At 43.0% G+C, this 13,751-nt stretch overlaps 1 protein-coding gene across 1 annotated transcript in view; it reads left to right on the top strand.

Moving 5' to 3' along the window:
- Positions 1 to 13,751, top strand: part of UBASH3A (ubiquitin associated and SH3 domain containing A) — a 29,525-nt gene that overhangs the window by 9,581 nt on the left and 6,193 nt on the right. The window contains exons 5-11 of the mRNA XM_038760129.1: positions 210 to 408; positions 1,524 to 1,693; positions 2,769 to 2,977; positions 7,019 to 7,100; positions 7,640 to 7,739; positions 10,284 to 10,406; positions 11,034 to 11,126. Of these exons, the coding sequence (XP_038616057.1) occupies positions 210 to 408; positions 1,524 to 1,693; positions 2,769 to 2,977; positions 7,019 to 7,100; positions 7,640 to 7,739; positions 10,284 to 10,406; positions 11,034 to 11,126 (976 nt within the window). The remainder of the gene's footprint in view (positions 1 to 209; positions 409 to 1,523; positions 1,694 to 2,768; positions 2,978 to 7,018; positions 7,101 to 7,639; positions 7,740 to 10,283; positions 10,407 to 11,033; positions 11,127 to 13,751) is intronic.

The following is a 13,751-nucleotide window of genomic DNA, read 5'->3' as shown; positions in this document are numbered from 1 at the left end:
GAAAATGTCACCCTGTCCCCGGGGGGCCCACTCCGAGGCATGTGGCGCTGCAATGCATGTGAATGCATTGCATGCGGTGACACGTGTGACTGCCAGGCGGGGCCCTCGCATCATGACTCCCTGCAGATGTGCATTCCTATCTCTCATTGTTGATTAGCCAGAACCCATGTTCTTTTAAGGGTAAGCCTGCATTTCCTTTTTTCTGTCAGTGCGAAGACCAGAAAGTGGATTGCTTGTACGAAGCCGTGAAGAGAGCTGGAGACAAGATTTTACATTCCTTCCCATCTGTTATCCCCTTAACCCTCCATTCTTCCATCAGTTACCTGGGGTTCTTCATTGATGAAGGCCCTGCTGATGTCATTCGGGAATTCGCCATGTCTTTTGCTACGGAAGCCGCCATCTTGGCAGGTAGGCCCAGGCCTCCCATGGAAAATCGTACAAAAATCATAATCGTAATGATGAGATCCTGATTTTTGTAGAGGGGCTTGTAGTTCCCTGAGATGCTTTCCCATTAATCATCTCACCTTGCCCTTGCCACAGCACTGTGAGATAGGGAAAGGTAGTATTACCATCCTCATTTCACAGATCACATACTTGGACTTGTATCCTTTGGGCACTTTTGATACTTACATATTTTCCACTGTGCGTGGCAAGGAGAAATGAGCTTTCTTCCTACTGAACATGACCCAGGATCAAGAAGAATCCCAGGAAGAGACTGCAGTGATTTCAGAGAAAAAGACCCACAGCATTTACTGAGCTCCCACAACTATTATTTTTTTTACCATTTATGCTGGGGAGCAGTGTGACCTAGTGGATAGAGCACAGACCTCGGAGTCAGAGGACCTAGGTTCTAATCCTGGCTCCACCATTTCTCTGCTGTGGGACACTGAGCAAGTCACTTAACTTCTCCGTGCCTCAGTTACCTCATCTGTAAAGTGGGGATTAAGACTGTGGGACATGGACTGTGTCCAACCCTATTAGTTTGTATCTAGTCCAGTGCTTAGTACAGTGCCTGGCACATAGTAAGCACTTAACAAATACCATCACTTTCTGTTAATAAGGAGGGTGAAGGAAGAAATGGTTCGGTAATTAACACAATCAGTGCTGCTTGGGAGAGTCAAGTTGTTCTCCCAAACCAACATTCTTCCTCTATCAGTGGTGACAAAAGATGGCTGGACCTCCTTCTGCTATATCCATAATCTTTCCCTCTAATCACCAAGTTCGGGGCAGGGGTAGAAATGAAAGTCAGTTAAGGTGACTTTGCTCCTGTGGGTAGGGATCGCATCTCCCAACTCTGTCATATACTACTTTCTGAAGTGCTCAGTACAGTCCTCTGCACACAGAAAAGCCTCAACAGATACCACTGATTGGTTGGTTGATCAATCAAGCATTTCTAAAACTGCATCACTTTCTCCTCTTTTCCCATTTCCACCCCGCTCCTGGATAAATAGCAGGCATAAGGAAAAGAAAGCTCTTCCAATCATCATGCAGCCTTCTAAATCATGCTTCTTATTTTTTAATAGATTGTCTTGTAAAACCATGCACGAAGCAGCTCCATCTCACCTTGGCTCACAAGTTTTACCCTCACCATCAGCGGACGTTGGAGCAGCTGGCTAAATTCATCCATCAGGGACAGAGCTGCCAGTGGATTGCAGCTCTGTATTCACGAGACATGCGTTTTGTGCACTACCAGGTAAGACTTTCAAACACACCCTTGACTGTCTTCCTCCACCTTGGGTTACAGATTTTGCCCGGTCTTTGTGAAAATAAATGGATTTCACCTTATCTGCCCCAAGAATCTGTGTAGCAGAATGATCTTTCAGATGGTTTGTATTTTAAATTCAGTGGCATAAGTTCTTTTTCCATATTGCTTAAAGTCATCCCATTGATAACTCCTTCTGGTAGTATTTGACTGACTATTACACCCTACCCTTCCTTGGCAAAAAAATGGAGTTATTTAGTACATGAAGAATCAGGGTATATTGTTTATGACTGTGTATTAATATGAAATCTTTCACTGGGGGTTGACTTCACTACCTCTTGCTTGGAGTTCCTATAAATTTTCCTGTTCTGTCATTCCTCATATTCAGCATCTGATTTACTGATTGCCACAGTGAAGACTCAACAGCATAAGACAAGACAGTGAAGAAGTGATACTTGGTTTATCACTGCATGAATAGTATAGTTTTCCCCAGATGAGGGGTGTTCAGGAATCTGGTCATTTTAATAATAATAATAAAATAATAGTGGCATTCATTAAGAACTTATTATGTGTCAAGCACTGTACTAAACCTCGGGGTAGATATGAGATAATCAGGTTAGACACAGTCCTTGTCCCACATGGGCTCACAGTCTAAGGGGAAAGGGAGAACTGGTATTTTAATCCTCACTTTACAGACAAAGAAAATGAGGCACTGAGAAATCAAATGACTTGCCCAAAGTCACACAGCAGACATGTGGCAGAGCCAGGACTGGAACCCAGGTCTTCTAACTCCCATGCCTGCACTCTTTCCACTAGGCCATGCTACTTCCCTGTCATTCAGAACTTGGCCTGAAATGAGTGGGATCTTTGATTTGAAACTCCGCTCGAGACTGATGAGCCATTCTCCCATCGCTCCACAAGGACTTGTGGGATTTTGAGCAAGCCAGAGGGAGAATTCAGTGTCAGGGCATCAGATAACCAAGAGACCCACTGAAAAAGGGCTTCTTGGGCTGCCCCCAAGGCACATACAAGATTGGGGCTTGAAAAGCACATGTTTATGTTCCAGACGCTGCGGGCCCTCTTCCAGTACAAGCCACAGAACGTGGATGAGCTGATGCTGACCGCAGGCGAGTACATCTTTGTGGACCGGACCCAGCCTAGCGAAGCCAGTGAAGGCTGGGTGATGGCTACCTCCCACCAGACGGGATGCCGGGGATTTGCTCCGGAGAATTACATGGAGAGAGCCAACGAGTCGGACACTTGGGTCAAACACAGGTCGGTACCAAGCCTGTCCACCCATTAGGCAGGAATAATATCAAGGGGAAGAACTGTATGTGTAGCATTTAACCGTGGTATTAACTAATAATAATAATGATAATTATGGTATTTGCTAAGTGCTTACCATGTTCCAGGCACTGTACTAAGCGCTGGGGTGGACACTAAGCGTGTCAAGGACTGTGCTAGATCCAAGCAGAGGTGCCAACTATGTGAGGGCGACACTGACTCCGACCTTTGAGCTCCTTCACTTAATTGCTCATCCCAGGTGTTAGCTGAGAACTGCGAGTTTCCATCCAGGCTAAAAAGACCCCAGAATTGTGGCTTTTTGAACTACCTCTGAAGTATTTCCTCACCCAGTGCCTATCCACCCACCTAAAATCCCTACCCCTTTTACACCCCGGCATTCCAAGTGGACCTTCGGATTCAACGTAATCAAATCAAATGAGGTCCCCTTCCCGGTTGAGGCTCACGCTCTAAGAAGTAGGGAGGGTACATATTTTTATCCCCATTTTGCACACAAAGATATTGAAGCACAGAGAGGTTAAGTGCCTTGCCCAAGGGCTCACCAAACAAATAAGATAAACAAATGCTCTTTTTCAATCTAAGTTTGAGTAAGCATTTTGTAACTAGGAGAAACTGGGGGAAAAGCAGTATTTTATTGAAAAATGCCACTGAAAGCTAACTATGCTTTTGAGAGAAAGTGATCCATAGCTAAGTGTGATAAACAGATTTTGTCACTCAAAAGTCATTCAGATGTCAGTGATGGAGAAGCTCATGGAAAACTTTTTGGTTGTGCCAATGAGTAACTGAGAAAGGACAAAGCAGATGGTATTGATCATAGGGGATAAGGTTTCATTTTAAATGGAGAGATGAAAAGGGCCAGGGCCTAAAGAGGGCAGGGCAGAAGAGGTTAGAATGAGAGATAAGAAGAAATACTGTCATCTGTCATACTGTCATCAATGAGAGATAAGATGAGAGACTATCTCTGTCACTTTAGAGACAGTCCCAAAATCAGACAGCCACAGAAACCGGAGCCAAAGAGGAGAGAGGAGAGAGAGAGTTGGAGAAGAGATAGAGGAGACAGAATGAACCAAAGCAAGACTTGGTGAGGAGAGAAATGGGAAAGAGAGAGAGAAATGGGAGGCGGGGGGAGAGAGACTGACTCTGATGGAGTGAGTTGGAGAGACAGAGAAAGGAAACCTCCTTCTCCCTCCTCCTCTCTCCCCACCTGGCTGTCCCTAAAGCTGGACTGCTAGGCTCCAGGATTGAATGACATAGTATTTGAATGATATCAAATCCCCTAGGTATAATGACATAATTTCCCTCTAGACTCCTCGTTAGTCTTTAACAAATGTTGTTGTATTTTACTCCACAAGCACATAGTACAGTGCTCTACACACAGTAAGTGCTCAATAAATATGATTGCTGGTGCAGTCACAAGAGCAGTTCAGGAGAACCCCCAGCAGGATGTGTGGAATTGATCCACTAGAATTCTTAAACGAGTCCAGGTTTCTTATCTCGAAACTCTGTGGATAAGAAACCCCATGTTCAAAGAGGAATTTTTGTCAGATTATGAGGAAGACCAGATTTGACTGATGGATTGATTTAGGGTATTTGTTAAGCACCCACTGTGTGCTGAGCACTGTCAGACATGATCCTTCTTCCACCAGGGGATCATAATTTAAGCAGGGGAAGACAGACACGTGGATAAAGAAAAGACTGTAAATAAAATGTGAAACTAGCCAAACAGGCCAAGTATTGATTCCTTTTTCCTCTCTCCATGAACCTTGCTCCTGTTCATATCTTCTCTTAATTTATTCATTCAACCGTATTTATTGAGCACTTACTGTGTGCAGAGCACTGTACTAAGCACTTGGGAGAGAACAATAAACAGACACATTCCCTGCCCATGATGAGCGTACAATTTAAATGGTGTTCTAAGCAGTGGGGTAGATATAAATGGAGGATTAAGAATGTGAGGCCCATATGGGACAGGGACTATATCCAACCTAATTACTTTATATCTACCCCAGTACTTAGAACAGTGCTTGGTACATAGTAAGCGCTAACGAGTACCATTATTTTTATTATTGTTACAAGTTAATTAGGTTGGGTACGGTCTCTGTCCTACACAAGGCTCGCAGTCTAAATAGGATACAGTAGGATTTAATCCCCATTTTACAGAGGGGGTAACTGGGCTACAGAAAAGTTAAGTAACTTGTCCAAGGTCATGATTTAAATGTTCCATTTTGCTATGGGTTTTGCCTCCCCTTGTGAATATTTTATGTCCTCAGTATCGACCCCAATGCTGACAGAGCGTACCACTCACCATTAACATTTAGTAAATATCTGATGATGATTCGATAACCAAGTTTGTTAATGCACTTTTGTTGCCCAGTATCTGACCCTGCCACGCCTACCTGATTGAATGCTAGCTACTGATACTCTTGTACATGGATTTACTATAAACACTGTGTATAGTAAATTAGCCATATGCTAGCCTTCATTTTTGTTGTTGAGCTAAGCAGAAAATAGAATGTTAAAAACGATAATGTTCATATTCTTCTGCCACCCAACCTTGCTTCCCCTTTGATTATGCTATGTTTCTATTCCAGATTAAAAACCACTGAAAATCTGCCATATTTGGCTCTGTGCCTTTAAGCCTACAGGCAGATTAAATGTAGAGATAGCAAAGCTTAGCCTTCAATAAAAAGAGCTACAAAATATGGAGATATAGCTTCCAGTGTGCCCTCAAGCACAGGAAACGCACTGGTTATTTCCTGTTTCATACTCAAATTGCATAAGATTAATACTCACTGAGCTGGATTTATTTTTTTTTCTTTCTGCTTTGGAGGGCAAGTGAAAACCTTTAGATTGTGACTCCCTGTGGGGATGAATAATATCTCTAATTAATATCCTTGAATGCTTTATAAATGTTAGTGGCTACTAGAGGCAGTATTCCAGTGTGTTACATACTTTCCTCCAACAGATGTGTTCTCTTAGCCTGATTTAAAGCTGAAATGGTTGGTAGCAGGAATTTGAAATGCTCTTGACCAACCCATCCTGATGTGACTGGAGTTTGGAAATTCTTGTTCCTTGTAAGAGTCTTTTAAAAGATCTTGAGAATTCTTAGAGTCGCATTCCCCCAGTAATACCCAGGTCAAGGGTGGACAGTGCTGTCCTTCCTGCCTCCCATCTAGTTGCCTCCCATCTAGTTACCTCCCAGAGCCACTTTCATTAACTAGCCAATAGGGAGCTGCAGGCAGTATGGGGATATCTGTTCTGACAAAAATGGGATGGGGGCTTCCCAGGGACCTCTCCACTTCTCCAAAAATCCCTTGAGTAAATCCAGGAGGGACTTCCTAAGTGTCCATGGGCCCCCAGACTGCCTGCAGTCCCAAACTCAGGTACTCTCCTGACCTGCACTCTGGGAAAAAGGAGCATCCCGGAGTAGGATCCTGATATTTAGCCTGAAGTATTTCAATTAATCAACCAATCATATTTATTAAGTCCTTACTGGGGGCAGAGCACTATTCTAAGCGCCTGGGAGAGTACAGTATAACAGAGTTGGTAGACACATTCCGTACCCACAACGAGCTTACAGTGTAGAGGGGGAGACAGACGTTAATATAAATAAATTATGGCTATATAAATAAGTGCCGTGAGGCTGAGGAAGGGGTGAATAAAGGGAACAAATCCAAGGGCATGGGTGAGGCAGAAGGGAGTGGAGAAAAAGGTGTGGAAAAAAGTTTACTGTCAAAGAATGTGGTTCAGTGGGAAAATACATGCCCTATGCAAAACCTTTGATTAAGCTTGTCCATGTCATCATTGTTGGTCTTAGATTGTAAGCGTGCAGGGGCCGGGCTCTTTGTTGAAATTGCTTCGCAGTCCATTTGACAGGTGCTCATATGACCCTGATGATTGCAGAATGGCGTGGAGGGTCCTGCTCTTGGAGGCATCCTGAGTGACCTGCGCCAACACCCACCATCTTTGCTGTCATCCTTGATGATGTTCTCTTTTGTGTATTTTCTGCTGCAGAACGTATACCTTCAGCCTAGCCTTGGGCCTGGAGGACAAGAATGAAAGTGGACCCAGCTGCAGCCTGAATGGTATTGTGCAGGTAATGAATGGCATTAATTATAGCAAGTGCTTAATAGGTGCCATGGTTTCTATAAGCCCTAGTCAGTTGCAAAGACATCAATCAATCAATTGTATTTATTGAGAGCTTACTGTTGCTGAGCACTATCCTAAGCACTTAATCTCCATCAGGAGAAGTTGGTTATAGCGCCAGTGGTTTGGGCATTGCTGCTCACACTCTTTCATCCCCGCTAGTCACATTCCTGCCACGGTAGTTGAGTGCATAGAATGGGAACAATGGATTGCAAATTCATTTCCTCATGGGATAAAAGACCATCTCCCCCAGAATAGCTGCTCTTGGTCTTGAGAAGGAGCCGACTGATTGAATCTTTCTGGTTGCATTCTTTATTCATTTATCCATCTTGCCAATATGTTTTTGAGCTTTTTGAGGTCAGGAGACATTTCCACTCAGAAGTTGTAATGGCAACTCTGCCATCGAAATTGAAAAATCACGACGGGGAGGGAAAGGTGGAGAGGGAAGATTTGTCTGTGATTCAACTTTCCTTTCCTCCACTTTTCTAGATGACCCCTCTGAGGAGAAGTCTTTTGGTGGTTCGTCATGGGGAAAGAGTAGATCAAATCTTTGGAAAGTCTTGGTTGCAGCAGTGTTCAACTTCAGATGGTAGGTAAAACCAACTTGAGAATCCAAACGACTCCACTACTTTGCTGTGTGACTCTGAGCAAGACCCTTCACTTGTCTGTGCCTCAGTTCCCTCATCCGTTAAATGAGGATGAAGACTGTGAGCCCCACGTGGGACAACCTGATTGTCTTGTATCTACCCCAGTGCTTAGAACAGTGCTTGGCACATAGTAAGCACTTAATGTATACTATCATCATTATCATCCAGACATGGAAACCAAACTTATCTGTTGTATTTAGTTAGTGGCCCCGTCTCCCTTCCCCTTATCTAATTTATTTTTATTCTTCCTTCTATGTGGATTCTACCCTCCCAAGCACTGCACCAAGTAGGCACTCATTAATTACCATTCATGATGATGACAATGCTCCTTTATCTTCTTTAGTAAACTAAGCATCATTCTGCTACTCTGATAGCAAAATAACTGGGGCTTGGATCACAGATGTTGATTAACTAGACTGCAAGTACAATGCTTACTCTGGCGTAAACTTTCATTATGAGGTCATAACTGGTTCCAGAGCAGAGTCTTATTTTTGATAGCGTCCTAGGGGAACTTTATTGGCTTGGATGAACAGAGGAGCATCTTACATGCTGAGAAGCGGCATGGCCTAGTGGAAAGAGCATGGGCCCAGGAGTCAGAGGACCCAGGTTCTAATCCTGGCTGTACCACTTGCCTGCTGTGTGACCTTGGGCAAGTCACTTAGCTTCTCTGTGCCTCAGTTCCCTCATCCGCAAAAATGGGGTTTCAATACCTGGTCTCTCTCTTACTTAGACTGTGAGCCCCATGTGAGACCTGATTATCTGGTTTCTAACCCAGCCCTTAGTACAGTGCTTGACACATAGCGAGTACTTAATAAACACTACAATTATTATTATTACATCCTCTCAATCAATCAATCAATTGTATTTATTGAGCGCTTACCGTTTGCAGAGCACTGTACTAAGCACTTGGGAAGTACAGGTTGGCAATGACCATATATCAGTAATATTGATTCTCATGGATTAAGGGTACTCATGGCCTAAAAGGAATCAGCCTGAGTGAGCTACTGGCTAGGGATAAATCAGAGAATAAAACTGAAAAAAAAAATACATTTTCCTTGTAATGACTATTTGCTAGACTTTCTTGGGAATTTGTGCTTGGAGAGGTGGTGGGAGTAGGGGCACGGTCCATTTGGCAGCGGTGTTGGGCTTGCAGAGGTTTCTTTACTTAATGGCAGTCAGAGTAGAAAGATAACTAAAGCTGGTGAAAAACATGGACAAGGAAAAATAACCTGAAGATTTTAACTTTTTGACAGTCACTGCACGTGTTGTCAGCCAGAGTCTAGGAGGCCCAACTTCCACATCAACCCCCTGATCCATCAGGTCACTGGGGGTAGGTTCCACGTGAAATTTAGGTCATCTGTTAGAGGTGTAGAGGAAGCCAACCTTTGGGCCAGACTGGTGATTAATTTGTCATGAAAGAGGTCCCAGGGCTTCAGCAGTTCTGTAATTTTGCATTTTTAATTTGCAAGGACTTGGAATGCGGCCACTATTTCCTAGGACAGTTACTTTCAGTTGCATACAGTAAACACAAGTTCATTTGAAAGAGTAGCCTCCTGGCCTGGTATTGAATGGGTGATCAATGTTTACAAATCTAAAAGAGAGATGACCGCTTTTATATTTGAAACGGTGAGCCCAGAGGTGTTGGGGCTGTGGACCATTTAGGCAGAGGTGCCAGGACAGTGCATTTCCACTTCCAAAGGCCCCTAAGGCTTAGCCCATGGCTGGTCCTGGCAAGGATAATCAATCAGTGGTATTTATTGAGTGCTTACTCTGTGCAAAGCACTGTACTAAGCTCTTGAGAGAGTACAGTACAACAGAATTAGCAGACATGTTCCCTGCCCATAATGCGCTTACATTCCAGAGGGCTCTCTTGCTCCATTGACAGTGATTGCTGTTTTTGGAGAAGAGCGTCTCAAGTCAATATTTTGAGAACCTGAAGTCAGTATTTTGAACCCTGCCCTCTTCCAAAGGAGCCCAGCAGAGAACCTGCAGTGACATGCACTCAATCTTTAAAAACAAGGTGATTCAGGGACAAGTCAAATTATGTCTATCTGAAAATTTTGTTTAGTGACGTTGTTAGCCAAATCTGAGATTGTCGCTCGCCGAAAAATGTTGTTTGTTGGTCATGGATTGCCCCTTAAGGGAGCCCTGGTACAACCCCATTGAGAAAATTAAACCGAGAGAAGTCTCATCCAGGAATACGAATGAGGTCAACTTCTCGGCAGGCGTTTGGGTGCATTCTAGATGGAAACATTCCCTGTTGTCAGGAGGGGTTTGAAAGCAAAACACTAACAGGACTTTCATTTTAAATGCATCCTCAGCTCCAAACCCATTTAGAATTCTAACCGTAATTAAAATAATAATGAAACAAGCCCTAAATTGGGGAGCAGGCAGTAAAAATTCTAGTGGGCTAACAGTGATACCAATTTGTTGAAATTAAAGAAAATACTCTGAATCCAAAATTGAAACATTCCTTTTCATTCCAGGAAAGTACTTTAGACCGGACCTGAATTTCCCTTGCAGTCTCCCCAGAAGGAAAAATGGCATCAAAGAATTTGAAAATGACCCCCCTTTATCCTACTGTGGTATATTCCAGGCCCGACTTACAGGTGTGTCTAAGGGTGATGCTAAGGGGAACTGGGAGTGCCTTGAGCCCAGTTGGGACATTAAAGAAGTAGTGATTGCAGTCGAGGAGAGGAGCCATTTAGGGGGGTTGAAAGAAGCAAAGTTTCTAGAGCTTTTAGGAAGCTAAAGGAGGAACTGTATTATCTTGTATCTATCCTCAGTGCTTAATATAATACTTACCATATAGTAAGCACTAAACAAATACCATAATTATTATCATCATCAGAAGTAGTAGGCAGAAACCTTTTCATCCAGTGTGTACCTTCTGAAAATAAAACCTGTCCCCAGACTGAATTCCCTTCAGAATGTGTCACCCCCTGATGCTTAGGGCCAAGTCCGAAATTTGTCTTTCCAAGATAAATAAATTCCACTTTCCTGGAGCACCGTACACTTTCATTGCAAGATCATGAAAAGAGATTTTACCCTACTGTCCATGCTCACTAATGGGGGAAATTCAAAAAGTCTGTGTACTGCCTATTCAGTACTCTCCAATTGGTTGAAACATCATGGGCATTCTGTCCAGAACTGACTAGGAAGCAGTGAAGGGAACCGTGGCACAAACCTGTTGCGTTCCCGTGTGAAGAAGGGTTTGCTTGCCTATTGTCTTCCAGGGGAAGCTCTCTTGGAGAAAGCAACAAAAATTGGCTGTGTTTACTCCTCACCTGCCCTCCGCTGCATACAGACAGCAAAGTACATCCTAGAAGGTCAGTTAAATGTTAAAATGAGTTTCCTTTCTCTAATGGCTGAGTGTGTGTTTGTGAGAAATAGAGACAATATGTGTACATATAGAGAGAGAAAGGATGGGAGAGAGAAACAAGGGAGAGAGAACGAGGGAAGGGGAGAGAAAAAGAAAAAGTAAGAGAAGGAGAGAGCCATCCTTGTTCAAAGATGAACATATTGACAGTTGAAGTTTACCAGTCCTGCCAGTGTGGCCAAAAAAATGGCTGCAAGGTTGACAGCCCCTTCCTAAGTGCCCTCTGCTACCTTGTTGTATTTGCCATTTTCAGTGTTTAGCATATGTTCTTCCTGGGGCTTTCTCAATCTTGCCATAACCTCCACTCAAAAGCCTCTTCTATGCCATTCTGTTTGGCACTCTTGATCATTTTTGAAAGAACAGTTGTGAGTGCGTTTGATGCTGACACTCCTTTATTTGAATGTTGAGGACTTTTACAAAAGCAGAAGATACTGCCTCATGGAAATCAGCTTAGTACAAGTAACAGAGGACTGAAGAAGAGCAAGATGCTTCACTGGAAGCAGCGGTAACCATAATGTGCTTGTGCTAATGCCTTGACACTTCATTCTTGCCCTGGTTTTTGTGGGAGGCCCTGGCCTCTCTTTGTCTTTCAGCCTGGATGTAGATTGGGAAAACGAGCCCAGACCTGGGTTTCTTACTTTTTTCAGGCTCTGAGTGGGAAATTGAGCTTTTCACAGATCCACTCACAAGCCTTGGTTTTCTATCTTTCCAACAGGAATAATACTCTTCAGCTGCCTCCAGCAAGATTTCGGGGCAGTGATGTTTTAGTCACTGGGTGGGAGATGTCATATAAAAGACTTGCTAATTTTGCCTCAAAATTGCCATAACCAATTAGTTGAATTATCAGTGTCTATTAAGCATCTATTGAATGCTAAGTAAGAAGTATATTAAGCACCTGGGAGAGTTTATCAGAAGCACGATACATTCCTTGCCCTCAAGAGCTTATAATCTACTGGGAAAAATAGACAAAAAAATATTAAAATTATGGGAGCTCTCTCCCTCTCTCTCTTACCCTTCCATAATGGCATAGATATATTTTAGTATTTGCTACATATATATATGTATTGAATAATTAAAGAAATGTAGATTTCCCAGTGACCCTCACAGTTCTGACTCCTTTTGTCTGTTTCTTAATGCTTGAAGGAGTTCATGCATTTTTAAGCAACATATGGCACCCTACCTTTTCTGAGGTATTTCATTCACATTGTCTGCATGTCATCTCCCAATAGCTACCTGCTAATCAACTGGCATTAAATTTAGTCGGACATTCTGACTTATTCTTGCCAGTTGGCTCCTTCACTTTATTGTGAGGAGGCATCATTATGTGTCACTCTTCCTACTTTTTCCCTGAGGCTTTTATTTCAGTAACTTTGTATTAGATGTTCTTGTTTTTCTTTTCCTAAAACTTTCACCATGGTAACCATAAAAGAAGGATGCTCTCTAATGTGCCATTACAGAATGGGGACAAAAGGATGTCATCAGACAATCTTCGCTAACATTATTTCTCATAGTTTTTTAACTTTTTTTTAACTTAGCCAGTACAAGATAGTATTTTTGTTAGGGTTCCTTAAAAGAAAAACTTTCCCCTGATTCCCATTATTTAAGCTTCTGTTAGGGTACTTTTAAGTGCTTATTAGTTGTCAAGCATATTGCTAAGCATTGGGGAAGATGCAACATAATCAGATTAGAAACAACCCTTGTACCAAACAGGGCTCACGATCTAAGTATTAGGGAGAATAGGCATCTTACCCCCATTTTACAGAGGAGAAAACTGAAGCACAGAGATACTAAATGACTTGTCCCAGGTCACACACCAAGCTGGGACTAGAACCCCAAGCTTCAGACTCAGAAACCCAGGTCCGAGCTCTTTCACAAAGTCACATCGTCTCCCAGACGAACTGAAGTTCAGTTTAAAAAGAAAAAAACGACTGCATAGAAGCCATTAGTTCCATTTTGAATCCCAGTAAAGGCCTGACTCTACGTAACTGGCTGACATTTTCTTTGCATCTTAACCAAGTTATTAGAGTTCATTTTTTCCCAGGCTTATATCGGTGCTTCTTTTGGCCCAGCTTCAACTTTTCTTCTACTGCCATTTTATCTTAATTCTAAGTCCCACTAGAGTATCCATCCAGGTGGTGAATTGAGGGGAAAATAGAGGGGCGAGTCAAATGTGTAGTAGTTAGTTGGGGGTGGATGGAGGAAGAGTACCTTCCCTTTCGTAACCCCAATGATCCATCCAGTTTATGCCTTCATCTATAAAAGTCTTCTACACCTCCCCAGCACACTCTCTCCATGTTTACCTGTCGCTCCCCCATATCTGAATATGGTTCAGATATTTGACTTCCCCTCTCTCCCTCTCCACCTCTGCCCTTTCATCTGTAAAGAACTTGGTTAAAATCTTATAGTTTGTCCTTCTCTCATGTTGCTGGGCTTCAAAGGTGAAACAGTGGTAATTGTCTTTTCCTCTTTGGACCAAACTGAAAATTGGATTGCCCCAGGCATTTCATTCAACCAAGTGTCAGGCTTGCACAGTTTACTCCTTCTCTCCCTTGATTCCTTGTTTGAACTGTATGAA

Source organism: Tachyglossus aculeatus, chromosome 18 (genome assembly GCF_015852505.1).
Source record: "Tachyglossus aculeatus isolate mTacAcu1 chromosome 18, mTacAcu1.pri, whole genome shotgun sequence".
NCBI classification, from domain to species: domain Eukaryota; kingdom Metazoa; phylum Chordata; class Mammalia; order Monotremata; family Tachyglossidae; genus Tachyglossus; species Tachyglossus aculeatus.
Note: the sequence above shows the minus strand (reverse complement) of the source record. Positions and strands in the feature narration are given on the sequence as shown.